We start from the raw sequence: 16,399 nt of genomic DNA on the forward strand, positions 1-16,399 counted from the left end.
ACCTGACCCAAAATGACCAATGAGGGGACAAGATTCTTTCAAATCTGGAGGCGGGGGAAAAAGGCTTTTGTTTGTCTGTCTGTGTGATACCTTTGCCGGGAATAGATCAAGGATGCAAGCCTTCCAACTCCTGTAAAGTTAGTAAGTAACCTAGCTAGAAAATACATTAGATTTCCTTTTGTTTTTTGGCTTGTAAAATTCACTGTGCTGGAGAGAATGTGTATTCCTGTTTTGTGTCTTTTTGTAATTTAAGATTTTGCCTAGAGGGATTCTCTATGTTTTGAATCTGATTACCCTGTAAAGTATTTACCATCCTGATTTTACAGAAGTGATTCTTTTACCTTTTCTTTAAATAACATTCTTCTTTTAAGAACCTGACTGATTTTTTATTGTTCTTAAGATCCAAGGGTTTGGGTCTGTGTTCACCTGTACCAATTGATGAGGATATTATTATCAAGCCTTCCCCAGGAAAGGGGGTGTAGGGCTTGGGTGGATATTCTGGGGGAAGATGTCTCCAAGTGGTCTCTTTCCCTGTTCTGTGTTTAAATCGCTTGGTGGTGGCAGCATACTGTTCAAGGACAAGGCAAAGTTTGTACCTTGGGGGAGTTTTTAACCTAATCTGGTAAGAATACATTTAGGGGGTCTTTCATGAAGGTCTCCACATCTGTACTCTAAAGTTCAAAGTGGGGAAGGAATCTTGACAGCTTCTCTGATGCGCAGGGTACCCAGCTGTGCTCTTCTAATCACCTGGTGTCTGGTTGTGTGTAACTGGCCACCAAGCGATTTGCCTGAACCTCCCACCCCACCATAAACTTCTCCCCTTTACTCTCACAGAGATTGTGGAGCACACAGCAAGCAGCAATTACAATGGGAATACTGGTTTCACTGAGGTCTAACCTAATCAGTAAACTGCGCCAGCGAGCTTTTAAACATCCAAATGCACATTCTATCACCATTCTGCACTTACTCAGCCTGTAGTTGAACAGCTCCTTACTACTGTCCAGGGTGCCTGTGTATGGCTTCATGAGCCATGGCATTAAGGGGTAGGCTGGGTCTCTAAGGATAACTATAGGCATTTCAACATCCCTAATGGTAATTTTCTGGTCTGGGAAGTAAGTTCCTTCCTGCAGCTGTTCAAACAGACCAGAGTTCCTGAAGATGTGAGTGTCATGCACCTTTCCCGGCCATCCCACGTTGATGTCAGTGAAAAGTCCCTTGTGATCCACCAGTGCTTGCAGCACCATTGAAAAGTACCCCTTGCGGTTTACGTACTGGCTGCCAAGGTGGTCCGGTCCCAAGATAGGGATATGTGTTCCGTCTATCGCCCCACCACAGTTAGGGAACCCCACTGCACCAAAGCCATCCACTATGACCTGCACATTTCCTAGAGTCACTACCCTTAATAGCAGCAGCTTAGTGATTGCATTGGCTACTTGGATCACAGCAGCCCCCACAGTAGATTTGCCCACTCCAAATTGATTCCCAACTGACCAGTAGCTATCTGGTGTTGCAAGCTTCCACAGGGCTATTGCCACTCGCTTGTGAACTGTGAGGGCTGCTCTCATCTTGGTATTCTTGCACTTCAGGGCAGGGGAAAGCAAGTCACAAAATTCCATGAAAGTGCCCTTACGCATGCGAAAGTTTCACAGCCACTGGGAGTCATCCCAGACCTGCAACACTGTGCGGTCCCACCAGTATGTGCATGTTTCCCGGGCCCAGAATCGGCATTCCACGGCGGGAACCTGCCCCATTACCACCATGATGTCCAAATTCCCAGGGCCCGTGCTTTGAGAGAAGTCTGTGTCCATGTCCTCATCACTATTGTTATCGCGCTGTCGTCGCCACCTCGCCTGCTTTTACAGGTTCTGCACACACTGCAGGATAATGCGCGAGGTGTTTACAATGCTCACAACAGCAGCGGTGAGCTGAGTGGGCTCCATGCTCGCTGTGGTATGGTGTCTGCAGGAGAGAAGAGTTGCAGCGGAAGAGGTGGATGACGACGGATGCCACCGAGAATAGATATTTATACAGAACGACGAGAGGACCTGCGAGGTGGATTCATGGCACCAGGACACCACAGTTGCAGTGGATGATGACAAAATGGAGAAATTTGCTATTTAGACTGAGCTCATTTACAAGAGCAGGAGAGCAGAGTTGCAGTGGAAGCGGTGGATGATGACGGTTAGCAGTCGTACTGCACCATCTGCTGACAGCAGCACCCAGGACACAACAGCAGCGGTGACGGTCAACTGAGCTGAGCAGGCTCCATGCTTGCTGTGGTATGGTGTCTGCACAGAAAAAAGGGTGAAACGATTGTCTGCTGTTGCTTTCAAGGAGGGAGGGGCAACTGACTACATGTACCAAAACCACCCGCAACAATGTTTTTGCCCCATCAGGCATTGGGAGCTTAACCCAGAATTCCAATGGGCGGCGGAGACTGCGGGAACTGTGGGATAGCTACCCACAGTGCACTGCTCTATAAGTTGATGCTAGCCTCAGCAGTGAGGACACACTCTGCCGACTTAATGCGCTTAGTGGGGACATATGCAATCAACTGTATAAAATCAATTTCTAAAAATCGACTTCTATAAAATCGATCTCATTTCATAGTGTAGACATACTCTGAGAGTACTAGGACATGACAGGAGTGGAGGAAGTTTAGAAAGGCTTGGGAAGTGGGGATATGAATAGCATGCCCACCAGGATTGTGGAGGGGTTGTACCACCACTAGAGGAAGTCAGTACATGGGAGGGAAGGACCAGCAGCTTGGTGAGAGAGTCTACCTGTGGATCATAGACTGTTCGGAGCCCATGTTGGAGGCCGTGCATATGGAGACAGGCATGTGGTGTAACAGCAGTGCAAGACGCCATATGTCCTAGAAGGGAGAGGCATTGGCAGGCACATGTGCGTGGATAATATTGGAGTGTGGCAAGGAGGGCAACAAGGGTGGTGCAGCAGTCCCTGGGAACAAAGGCTCTGGCTGCCATGGAGTCCAAACGTGCTACTAGAAAGTTGGATCATATTAAAGAAGTTCTGTATTAAAATCACAAATGAGTTTGATTCCCCATAGTTTAAATCCAGGGTATTAATAATTAAGAGGTCTCTTGGTTTTTGGTACTGTTTCTCTCCCTCTACGTGTGAAACTTGCAAGCTGCTAATTGTGTTAGTACATTCTAAGACAGAGCCTGTTCTCAAAGCAATTCTTTGTAACAACAACTACTCACACAGAGAGAGATTCAAAGCAATACTTTGTAACAACAGAAACAGCACCCAGAGACTCCCCGCCCTTTTGTTGTAGTCATCTCGCTTTGTTAACAATTGTCATTAAAATAGAGATAGAGGATGTATGTGGATGGATGCTTGGTGTGGATAATAACTGAATGATCAGGGAGGTGCCAGCCTAAGAATCCAGTGTCCATCGGCTGAAGAAGGTGTCAAGTGGAAATAACCAGAGGACCCCCGGAGGGCAGACCAGAATCCACCCAACAGCCTCAAGAATGGGAGAACCAAAGAACAAGATAACATCTGGCAGCACGGAGACGTCAGGAATGTGCCATCTGCTGATTGATTCAGTAACAGCATGATGAAGCAATTCCCATAGACTGGCATAGGAATAAATTCCTATAAAAGTGGACTCTAGAAAGTGAGAACTTTGGGGTCTGATTCTGCAAACCAATTTCCAGGAGCATCAGATGAGCAGCTGACGTGTCCTCCTCATGTCCAGGCCACCTGGCCAGTGGCTTGGCATGAGCAAGTCTAAGGCTGGTAACTATGATAACAACCTTGCAGAACCTGTGTGTGTGTGTGTGTATGAATGAATGTGTGAATAAATATGAAATTGAATGGAATGTTATAGCTATAACTAACTGCTTACTATGACTCTTTCTGTATTCACAATAAATGTGGCATTTTGCCTTTTCCCCTTTAACAAGATCCTGCTGATTTTTATTTTATTGGTATAACAATAAAGGTAAGCATGTGCGTAGGAACGAGGACGGATTTTTCTTCATTGAAGCATACTCCTAGTCTCTGAAGGCCGGTGTGCAGGGAGTGCATGGGTAGTCAGGAGGCGGGAGTGGGAGGATGACACCAGAAGCCAGTCATCTAAGTAAGGAAATAGGGCGTCCCAGTCGGCACATATAGGCTGCTACAACTGCAAAGAGCTTGGTAAATATAAGGGGAGAGGGGGCAGTGGTGATTCCAAAGGGGAGAACACAAAATTGATAATGGGCATTCCTCACGACAAAGGAATTTGCGATAAGCAGGGTATATGTCTATATGAAAGTATGCGTCTTTCATATTGACAGCTGCGAACCAGGCTCTATGGGGGAGGGAGGGGATAGTAAGGAGGGTGACCATCTGGAAACTAAAGTTGGGAATGAATTTCTTCAAGGCACGGATGTGGCATATACCATCCCCTTTTTTCAGACTGAGGAAATAGGGGGAATAGAAGAAACGGTGGCAATGTGGCACAGGTTCTATGGAGCCCTTACAGAGGAGGGTGGTGGCTTCATTGTGGAGAACATGGAGTTGGGAGAGGTCTGGGGGGCGTCCCCCGGGCAGGTGGCACCAAGGGAAGGAAAGGAATTTCATCAGGTATCCCTAATGGATGATGTCCAGCACCCAGTGATTGGAGGTGATTGAACTCCAAGTGTGGGCAAAGAGTGCCTGACGATCCCTGAATACAACGGGGTGTGTGTCCAGAAGGGTTATGGACAGTTCGCGGGTCTTGATACAAGTGTCAAAACGATGGTTTGGGTCATCGGTGGGAAGTTGAAGTGGCAGAGGCAGCTGAGGGAGAGTGCCAGGGCTGTTGAGAGTGAGGTTGATGCTGAGGAGTTTCAAAGGTCATCGGGGGTATGGCTGATAGGCGGTGCGAGGACAGAAGGGTGGAAATGTTGTCAGCAGGTGGGAGCTGGAGTATATATACCCAGGGAGCAAAGGGTGGCACGGGACTCCTTAAGGGAGTGAAAAGATTTGTCCATTTTGTCGCTAAACAATTTATTATTGTCAAAGGGAAGGTCTTTCAGCATCATCTGAACCTCCTTTGGAAGACCATTAGACTGGAGCCACGAGTTGTGACGGAGGACAACCGTGGACACTAAGGAGTGAGAGGCAGTGTCTACAGCATCCACTGCTGCCTGGAGTGCAACTTGGGCCACCAATTTGTCTTCATCTAGCATGCGTTGGAAGTCCTGCTGTTGGTCAGGAGGAAGAGAGTCCTGGAAGTCCACCAGATGGGAATAGAACAGAAAATCATATTTGTCCAAAATGGCTTGGTAACTGGCAATACAAAATTGCAACCCCACCAATGAATAAACTTTTCTACTCAGCAAGTCTAGTTTCTTGGCACTGTGATTTGGTGGTGTTGATTTGAAGTGCTGCTGATGGCCACGTGCACTGGCAGCATTGATTACCAGGGAATTTGGCAGAGGGTGGGTGATCAGAAAATCAGTGTCCTTGGGGGGGATGAAATAGCAGTGTTCCACTTACTTTGGTGTAGGGGCACAAGAGGCTGGTGTGTGCCATAGAATTTCACTGGTGATTCAGTGCGCCACACTTTAGATATGCATGAGTTTGTATGTAAAACATCCTCATCTTGTGATATCAAGACAACAGAAAATAGACACTGTACATATGTAGTATACAGCTTTCAAATGTTATTTATATATCAATTTTTTTCAAATACAGTAAAGGCACTAGTTCTCACTGACGCTTCTATTTATAAAAAAAATTTAAAAACTCTGAGTGATCCAGCCACAAAACAAACAAAAAAAGAAAACAGTTCATATTAATTTCTCATAAATGGCCAAAGAAATGTCAGCCTAAACATTACATCTTTAATCATTCTCTTTTTAACAGGACTCTGAATTCCCTGTAATTGTAATATTCTTGGATCATCACACAGCTGCTCAACTCCATGTATTACAAAAGATCAAATAAAACAAAGCAAATATCTTTTTATTTCAGAATCCATTATTAATCATTTTACTGATGGCCTTTTGCCTTCACTACATGTGTTTTCATCAACAGTTCTGCTTGGTTGTGCTTTCAAATTAACACAGCAGGAAAACTGTGTACACAGATATGAATGTCACATACATTTAATCATCACAAACACTGGGGTCTCACCCATATTGCTCTTTATTATAAGATAGCTGGTTTGAATGATATTTAGATAGATATTATTAATTATAGCCACCCTTTTATTTGTAGTTCCAGTTCATTAGTCTATGCGTTGATGTGAGCTTTTCCTGGGAAACTATTTTTTTATCTTTATAATTCTGTGACACAATGATAAGAACTCCTGCACTTTGCTACATTAGCCTTAACCATCCACTTGTTTACTTCTGTCATAAACATCTCCATGCTTTCTTATATACTGACTGTTATGCATGGCATGACTCCCCTGAACTAGTCCAGAAGACCATCACCGATTCCTCCCTCACAAGATCTACTTCTTCTGAAACACTACCAAGGAAAGGTAAGTTGAGGAGCAGTTGGGTATAACTGTTGTGTACCTATTCATTTATCAGTTAAAAAAAATAATACACACACACACACACACATATATGTACAGTATGTACAAGAACAATGTAATTGCCCAGTAAAAGTGTATTTTTTAAAAATAGGGTATTTTAGTGTACACTTTTGCAAAAAGAGGATCTGCTAAAGGGTCCAACCTGTATTTATTCATTCATTTTGTTAAAGAATTTTAAACCATTTAAAAAAAATTTCAACAACATTAACTTGCAGCTCAATGCGATTCCAGATCTCTGTATATTTTATTTTACACAATGTATGAACCAGCAGGGCTGGAACCAGAGACTATGGGGGTTTTGGGTGCCTGATGCCCTCACATCAGTACAGGAGGCTTAGACTGGGCTCCTACAGGAGGACCCTGTAGGTCTGGGCTTGGTAGAAAGTACCACGCAGCAGGACCAGAGTGGCAGCGCCTCACAGCCCATTGATTGGCTGGTGCCAATACTTAAACCAGGAAGCATGGAAGGGAGCTGTCTGAGGTACACCACAGACTACCTGCCTGTTTCTGCTTGCAACAGACCCTAGACCAGGGGTCGGCAACTTTTCAGAAGTGGTGTGCCAAGTCTTCATTTATTCACTCTAATTGAAGGTTTCGCGTGCCGATAATACATTTTAATGTTTTTAGAAGGTCTCTTTCTATAAGTCTATAATATATAACAAAACTATTGTTGTATGTAAAGTAAATAAAGTTTTAAAAATGTTTAAAAAGCTTCATTTAAAATTAAATTAAAATGCAGAGCCCCCCAGACCGGTGGCCAGGACCTGGGCAGCGTGAGTGCCACTGATAATCAGCTCGCGTGCCGCCTTTGGCACGAGTGCCATAGGTTGCCTACCCCTGCCCTAGACTCTAGCTTCCGATCCAGGTTTGTCCTTGACTTCGCTATTTAATTGTTGTCTGTAACCTGATGCCCGATCCAGATCTCCTGGTAACCTGACCCTGCCTGCCTCCTGACACATGACTCTCAGTTTGCCCTCTGACCTTCCTTGGACTTTGGCCTACCAGTGACCTCACCTTACCTGCCTCCTAATGACAGATTTTCCATCTGCCCACTGGCTTGTCTTGAACTCTGACCTCCTTGTACCTGATTTGGCTGGACTCCCAACTCCTGCTCTAACCACTAGGTCTGACCACCAATGTCCCAGTCATGACACCTAAGCATCCATCACACTTATCTCTGGGCACATGTACCTATATCTCTTAAACACAATGTAAAATTAACTTATCAGTGCCAAACTAGGTATAATAGAGGGCTATAACATTTGATCCCCAAAATTAAGTATTCTAATGGAGTAGACAACTCAACCTTGCTTTCATACAGATTTGCTAAATTCATAAACTTCTCCTTGAGGAAAAGAGTAAGGTCTTGTTTAGATGAGTGTTTTAGACACTGATGTAGCTGCAACAGTACAAACCCCTATTATAGACAAGCTGCGCCAATGCAGACCATGACTTGAACAGGTACATGGATTTCAAACCATGGCAAACTGCACTGAATCTAGCTAGGCAATAGGCACCTGCACTTGTGTAGTTAGATATGTGTAACAACACTATTGGTTAAATCCCTCATGTGAATAAGGTGAATGGCTTTGATCTGGCCGGGTCTTTCACAAACCCAACAATAACGTTATACAGGAAATGTTTGTTAAGATTACTGGAAATAAAAGGAACAATAATCTTTTGCCTTGTTTACATTCGAGTATTATAAAGGAAATTAAATTACTTTGGCATTCTGGTACTTTTACTCTATCACACGTGGTTCCTAATTCATGATCTGCATGTTCCACTCTTTGATAAGGCTGTTTTCTTACCAGTCCTATTTCTCCTAATCCAAGCTGGGCACGTCCCAAAGTCTGCCATGCCTCCCAAGAATGTGGATTTCTCTGGATGGCCATTTCTGCTGCATGCACTGCTGGGAACATCTCATGTAGAGCCATCAAGACCTATGAAAAAGTAGTAGGTGTAGGTTAGTCAGTGATACCCCAAAATCTCAAGCAGTTCACAGAAAATCATAAATAGCTAGCTTTCAACAGCCAGAGCCCTCTGCTACTGATTGTGCATATACATATTGGCTCTGGGGGATTTCCTAGTTGCACTGAGAGGAGCACAGACTGCCTGCTCTCTTTGCCAACTTGTAGCAGGAGGGAACACATCAGTAGCAGCACCTATGCTCTTCTAAGCACAGAGGCCTCTATTCTGGTTAGCTCCTATGCATATCTATGAAATGGGCCACAAACTTGCCCAATATACAGATCAGTGGTAGATATGACAACAAGCAACAACAGAGCACTGTGTGTTTCACCTACACAATACTAACTTTCATCACAATACTCAGAATCTGACATGCTAGAAATGTCTTTTCTTACTTTTCTTAACTTTCATTCTTGTTCTATCATCTTTAAACAATTTCAGCTTCCTTACTTTCCCTACAAAAGGGATTGTTTTTTAGTTGTCTTGTAAAAACTAGACAGAATTAAATTATTGGATAGCCATTACTTCTACTACTAATACTTAGTTCTTACAGAGCACTTTTCATTCATGGATTTCAAAGAGCTTTACAACAGCAAGTTAAATATTCCCATTTCACAGATGGGGAAACGGAGGCACAGACAGGTCAAGGGACTTGCTCAATAGCACAGTAATTTTTGAAATGCTAATCAGTGGCAGCACTAGGAGCAGAATGGAAGTCTCCAGCCCTATCTACTACTAATCCATGGTGGTTCCATTAATTGTGTTTAAGCTAGTAACATAGTTACTTTAACACATTTGAAGGCGAAAACATTAAAGGTCAAACTCTGACAGGAACTCAAAGTATTTTTCAAAAAAGTATTTTTTATTAGAAGGCTAAAATATACCAAATACAAATATAAGAAACATGACTAACCTACGTCTAGAAATGAAGGGAAAAAAGATGCAAAGATATTTTGAATGTTTAGTTTTATAACTTGTAAAGTGTTCTGATAGCACTATGATGAGCACAGTACAAGCACTAGACAGATAAGAAAGCTAATAATTCTGTACAAGAGAAACAAAACAAACAGCATTCAAATGAACACTTTAAATCAAAGTTGTTGGTGTTTTTTAGTGTGACTACCCTATGGTACAATTTAGAAATCTGGGTTCAGTTCAATTCCACTTGATAATCTTAGAACAGAGTTTAATGGGTGGCTGGAATTCTTTTGAGAAATGCATGATTTAATGCCTTTTTTCCATTTCTTTTTCATATCAGTTGTCAGCAGACCTGATTTTCGAGAAAAGCCTGAAAAATATTCCACTACTTTTCCGAAGTATTCAGGTTATTTATAATTTTGTGAGCACTAGTCTTCTTCCTCCCATTTACAACAGATTTGTAAACAGACCCATCCAATAATTATTAGTTGGCCGGTGTTCAGACTTCCAGTTTAAAAAGTGATCTTGTTTTGTTAGCTGCCCAAACTGCAGCATTAACAAATTTGTCTTAATATTCATCTCTTGATATGTCTGTTGCTACAAGAGTACAGTACAAATCTGAGGAAACATTGGCCAGGGCACTTTTAGGAGCCTAATATGGCATTCAATGCCGCCTGCCAATATTTTTCCATTTAAAGTAACTCCAAAACATATATCTGAGTGTTTTCTCATGCAGCTGATATTATTGGCAGTTTGGAGATGTCCTTTCCTAAAAGTACGCTCAGCGATATAATACATATGTATTCATTATTTTTTTCAAATAATCATTCATCAGAAACATCATTTTTTCTACTTTTTTGTTTACTGAGCTATACATTTTCTAATATGGGGAAAAATCTTCCATTCTAATCTCCCCTGCAATGAGCATGTGCTTAAGTGCTTTGCTGAATCAGGGCCTGTCATAAATATAAAGGGAAGGGTAAACCCCTTTGAAATCCCTCCTGGCCAGGGGAAAGCTCCTCTCACCTGTAAAGGGTTAAGAAGCTAAAGGTAACCTCGCTGGCACCTGACCAAAATGACCAATGAGGAGACAAGATACTTTCAAAAGCTGGGAGGAGGGAGAGAAACAAAGGGTCTGTGTCTGTCTGTATGCTGCTTTTGCCAGGGACAGAACAGGAATGGAGTCTTAGAACTTTTAGTAAGTAATCTAGCTAGGTATGTGTTAGATTATGATTTCTTTAAATGGCTGAGAAAAGAATTGTGCTGAATAGAATAACTATTTCTGTCTGTGTATCTTTTTTGTAACTTAAGGTTTTGCCTAGAGGGGTTCTCTATGTTTTTGAATCTAATTACCCTGTAAGATATCTACCATCCTGATTTTACAGGGGGGATTTCTTCATTTCTATTTACTTCTATTTTCTATTAAAAGTCTTCTTGTAAAAAACTGAATGTTTTTTCATTGTTCTCAGATCCAAGGGTTTGGGTCTGTGGTCACCTATGCAAATTGGTGAGGCTTTTTATCCAACATTTCCCAGGAAAGGGGGGGGGGTGCAAGTGTTGGGAGGATTGTTCATTGTTCTTAAGATCCAAGGGTCTGGGTCTGTAGTCACCTAGGCAAATTGGTGAGGCTTTTTACCAAACCTTGTCCAGGAAGTGGGGTGCAGGGTTTTGGGAAGTATTTTGGGGGGAAAGACGCGTCCAAACAGCTCTTCCCCAGTAACCAGTATTAGTTTGGTGGTGGTAGCGGCCATTCCAAGGACCACGGGTGGAATACTTTGTACCTTGGGGAAGTTTTGACCTAAGCTGGTAAAGATAAGCTTAGGAGGTTTTTCATGCAGGTCCCCACATCTGTACCCTAGAGTTCAGAGTGGGGGAGGAACCTTGACATGGTGGCATAGTGGTGGGATTAACCTGAAATCATTTTGAGATCCAGTTGAGATTTTTTGAACTAGAAATACAGATTTTAAAAAGGAATTTTTTTTTTCCTTTGGAAAGCAGTTGAAACTGAAAGCAGATTGTTTTTCTCTGCTTTGTGGCCAAGCAGAGACAAAAGGGGATTATCTTGTGAATTGCAGGTTTTCTTTGCCTGGAGGCAGGGTACTTAACTCCTGCAGGGAAATTCACAGTCTTCCAACCCAGAGGTTTTTGTTTTTTTTTCCTTCCTAAAAGTAAATAGGGGGTGTGTGCTCTACCCATTTGCCTGGAGACAAAAGTGGCAGGGTTTTTTTTTTTTGGATTTTGATTTTTTTTGTTTTACAAGGAGCACAGGTTTGAAAGGGAATTTTTTTTTCTTTGGGCTGGGTAAGCAGGTTTCCAAGTAGCTGGAGGTTTTTTGCTTTAAGTTGGGCCCAGAGCAGAGACAAGGGAATTGTCTTTTTCTGTAGGCTGACAATCACTATCAGAGAATAGGTATTCTATTCCAGCACAGCAAAATTTTACAGCCAAGTTTTTTTTTTGTTTATTTCTAAACCTCGGGTGTAAAGTTAGTTAAAAACAGAGAGGTTAGAATGACCAAATCCTCAGCTCGACTACAGCTGGAATTAGCCAAATTTCAGGCTGAGGAAAGACAAAGGGAACATGAAAGACAGATAGAACTCATGCAGCTGAAGAAGGAACAAGAAAGGGAGGCAGCGAGAGAAGCAGAACAACACCAAGCGGCTGCTCACAGGAGAGCTATGGAAGCGAGGGACAAAGAACTGGAGGAGAAGGAAAAAGAGAGGAAGTATGTGGAGGAGATGGAGAAGATAAAGGCTCAGCAGAATATCCCAACAAACCCTAGTAATCCTTCTCCAAGTACCACTTTCCATCCCAGAAAGTTCCCCACCTACAAGGCAGGTGATCATACTGAGGCCTTCTTAGAAAACTTCGAAAGGGCCTGCCTTGGGTACAACATCTCTACTGACCAATACATGGTAGAGCTGAGGCCGCAGCTCAGTGGACCCTTAGCTGAGGTGGCAGCTGAAATGCCTAAAGAACACATGAACAAGTATGAACTGTTTAAATCCAAGGCGAGAGTCAGAATGGGGATAACACCCGAGCAGTCTCGTCGGAGGTTCAGAGCCCTAAGGTGGAAACCAGACATGTCATTTACCCGACATGCCTACCACATTGTGAAACATTGGGATGCCTGGATATCAGGAGCAAGTGTTGAATCTCCAGTAAATTTGCCCTTCCTAATGCAAATGGAACAATTCTTAGAGGGTGTTCCTGAGGAAATAGAAAGATACATCCTAGATGGGAAACCCAAAACTGTAATCGAGGCAGGAGAGATTGGAGCCAGATGGATGGAGGTGGCAGAGAAGAAGAAAACTGGTCGCAGTTGGAGCGGAGACCAGAAGGGACCACCCCAGACCACACCCTATTACCGGGGGCCACCCAAGGCCCCACCTACCTCCCAAAGAACCCTCCAGACCCCTTATCGTCCTGCCACCCCGTTCTCCAGCAACCCTCCTCGCCCCAGTGACCCGTCAGCTGGACGATGTTTTAAATGTAATGAGCTTGGGCATGTAAAGGCCAACTGCCCCAAGAACCCCAACAGATTACAGTTCATTGCACCGGAATCACACCAGAGGTCCACAGGCCCAGATACCTCCCAGATACCCTTGGAGCGGAGGGAAACTGTGAGTGTGGGCGGGAAGAAGGTCACCGCGTGGAGGGACACCGGAGCACAAGTGTCAGCTATCCATGCTTCCTTAGTGGACCCCAATTTAATCAACCCAGAGATCCAAGTGACGATTCAACCCTTCAAGTCCAACTCTTTCAATTTGCCTACAGCCAAGTTGCCTGTCCAGTACAAGGGCTGGTCAGGAATGTGGACTTTTGCAGTCTATGATGATTATCCCATCCCCATGCTGTTGGGGGAAGACTTGGCCAATCATGTGAAGCAGGCCAAGAGGGTGGGAATGGTCACCCGCAGCCAGGCTAAACAAGCCGTGAGGCCTAGCTCTGTTCCGGAAACTTCTATCAGGACCCAGTCAGAGGTGATGGACCCGGACCCCAGGCCAATGTCTGCAACAGCAGTAGTGGATCCAGTCCCAGAGACCCAGATGGAACCAGTCCCAGAACCGGAACCAGCCGAACAACCAACACCAGACCCCGTGCCAGCACTGAATCCAGTACTTGCAACCTCAACACCAGAGGGCCCCACCGAACCTGAACTGGCAGCAGCTGATAACCCTACACAAGAGGCTCAGCCGGAGCCTGAATCCCAACCTAGTGCACCAGCGGAGAGCGGTTCACAGTCAACAGAAACAGCTCCATCCCCTATATCGCTTCCAGAGGGACCAAGCCTAGGTCCACAATCCAATGAGGAACTGATGTCCCCAGCATCAAGGGAACAGTTCCAGACCGAACAGGAAGCAGATGAAAGCCTCCAGAGAGCTTGGACGGCGGCACGGAGCAACCCACCGCCTCTCAGCTCTTCTAATCGATCCAGGTTTGTTGTAGAAAGAGGACTTTTATACAAGGAAACTCTTTCTGGTGGACACCAGGAAGACTGGCATCCTCAGAGACAGTTGGTAGTTCCAACTAAATACCGGGCCAAGCTCTTGAGTTTAGCCCACGATCACCCTAGTGGCCATGCTGGGGTGAACAGGACCAAAGACCGTTTGGGGGGGTCATTCCACTGGGAGGGAATGGGCAAGGATGTTTCTACCTATGTCCAGTCTTGTGAGGTGTGCCAAAGAGTGGGAAAACCCCAAGACCAGGTCAAAGCCCCTCTACAACCACTCCCCATCATTGAAGTTCCATTTCAGCGAGTAGCTGTGGATATTCTGGGTCCTTTTCCGAAAAAGACAGCCAGAGGAAAGCAGTACATACTGACTTTCATGGATTTTGCCACCCGATGGCCGGAAGCAGTAGCTCTAAGCAACACCAGGGCTAAAAGTGTATGCCAGGCACTAGCAGACATTTTTGCCAGGGTAGGTTGGCCCTCCGACATCCTCACAGATGCAGGGACTAATTTCCTGGCAGGAACTATGAAAAACCTTTGGGAAGCTCATGGGGTAAATCACTTGGTTGCCACTCCTTACCACCATCAAACAAATGGCATGGTGGAGAAGTTTAATGGAACTTTGGGGGCCATGATACGTAAATTCGTAAATGAGCACTCCAATGATTGGGACCTAGTGTTGCAGCAGTTGCTCTTTGCCTACAGAGCTGTACCACATCCCAGTTTAGGGTTTTCCCCATTTGAACTTGTATATGGCCGTGAGGTTAAGGGGCCATTGCAGTTGGTGAAGCAGCAATGGGAGGGATTTACACCTTCTCCAGGAACTAACATTCTGGACTTTGTAACCAACCTACAAAACACCCTCCGAACCTCTTTAGCCCTTGCTAGAGAAAACTTACAGGATGCTCAAAAAGAGCAAAAAGCCTGGTATGATAAACATGCCAGAGAGCGTTCCTTCAAAGTAGGAGACCAGGTCATGGTCTTAAAGGCGCTCCAGGCCCATAAAATGGAAGCATCGTGGGAAGGGCCATTCATGGTCCAGGAGCGCCTGGGAGCTGTTAATTATCTCATAGCATTCCCCACCTCCAACCGAAAGCCTAAGGTGTACCATATTAATTCTCTAAAGCCCTTTTATTCCAGAGAATTAAAGGTTTGTCAGTTTACAGCCCAGGGAGAAGATGATGCTGAGTGGCCTGAAGGTGTCTACTACGAAGGGAAATGTGCTGGTGGTGTGGAAGAGGTGAACCTCTCCATGACCCTTGGGCGTATGCAGCGACAGCAGATCCAGGAGCTGTGCACTAGCTACGCGCCAACGTTCTCAGCCACCCCAGGACTGACTGAACGGGCATACCACTCCATTGACACAGAGCTCCAGGAAGAAATCCCAGCCAGTGTTTCACCCTAGCTGAGATTTGGGGGGCGTGTCATAAATATAAAGGGAAGGGTAAACCCCTTTGAAATCCCTCCTGGCCAGGGGAAAGCTCCTCTCACCTGTAAAGGGTTAAGAAGCTAAAGGTAACCTCGCTGGCACCTGACCAAAATGACCAATGAGGAGACAAGATACTTTCAAAAGCTGGGAGGAGGGAGAGAAACAAAGGGTCTGTGTCTGTCTGTATGCTGCTTTTGCCAGGGACAGAACAGGAATGGAGTCTTAGAACTTTTAGGTTTCAGAGTAACAGCCGTGTTAGTCTGTATTCGCAGAAAGAAAAGGAGTACTTGTGGCACCTTAGAGACTAACGAATTTATTTGAGCATGAGCTTTCGTGAGCTACAGCTGAAGTGAGCTGTAGCTCACGAAAGCTCATGCTCAAATAAATTCGTTAGTCTCTAAGGTGCCACAAGTACTCCTTTTCTTTCTTAGAACTTTTAGTAAGTAATCTAGCTAGGTATGTGTTAGATTATGATTTCTTTAAATGGCTGAGAAAAGAATTGTGCTGAATAGAATAACTATTTCTGTCTGTGTATCTTTTTTGTAACTTAAGGTTTTGCCTAGAGGGGTTCTCTATGTTTTTGAATCTAATTACCCTGTAAGATATCTACCATCCTGATTTTACAGGGGGGATTTCTTCATTTCTATTTACTTCTATTTTCTATTAAAAGTCTTCTTGTAAAAAACTGAATGTTTTTTCATTGTTCTCAGATCCAAGGGTTTGGGTCTGTGGTCACCTATGCAAATTGGTGAGGCTTTTTATCCAACATTTCCCAGGAAAGGGGGGGGGGTGCAAGTGTTGGGAGGATTGTTCATTGTTCTTAAGATCCAAGGGTCTGGGTCTGTAGTCACCTAGGCAAATTGGTGAGGCTTTTTACCAAACCTTGTCCAGGAAGTGGGGTGCAGGGTTTTGGGAAGTATTTTGGGGGGAAAGACGCGTCCAAACAGCTCTTCCCCAGTAACCAGTATTAGTTTGGTGGTGGTAGCGGCCATTCCAACGACCACGGGTGGAATACTTTGTACCTTGGGGAAGTTTTGACCTAAGCTGGTAAAGATAAGCTTAGGAGGTTTTTCATGCAGGTCCCCACATC

The 16,399-nt window shown here is 44.4% G+C and overlaps 1 protein-coding gene across 2 annotated transcripts in view; it reads right to left on the bottom strand.

Annotated features, from left to right (window-relative positions):
* The window catches only part of TTC33 (tetratricopeptide repeat domain 33), a 127,095-nt gene that overhangs the window by 16,860 nt on the left and 93,836 nt on the right, over nt 1–16,399 (bottom strand). For both annotated transcript variants that reach the window (XM_077816791.1, XM_077816792.1), the window contains exon 4: nt 8,353–8,484. In XM_077816791.1, coding sequence (XP_077672917.1) covers nt 8,353–8,484 — 132 coding nt within the window. The remainder of the gene's footprint in view (nt 1–8,352; nt 8,485–16,399) is intronic.

Source organism: Eretmochelys imbricata, chromosome 5 (genome assembly GCF_965152235.1).
Source record: "Eretmochelys imbricata isolate rEreImb1 chromosome 5, rEreImb1.hap1, whole genome shotgun sequence".
Taxonomy (NCBI): domain Eukaryota; kingdom Metazoa; phylum Chordata; order Testudines; family Cheloniidae; genus Eretmochelys; species Eretmochelys imbricata.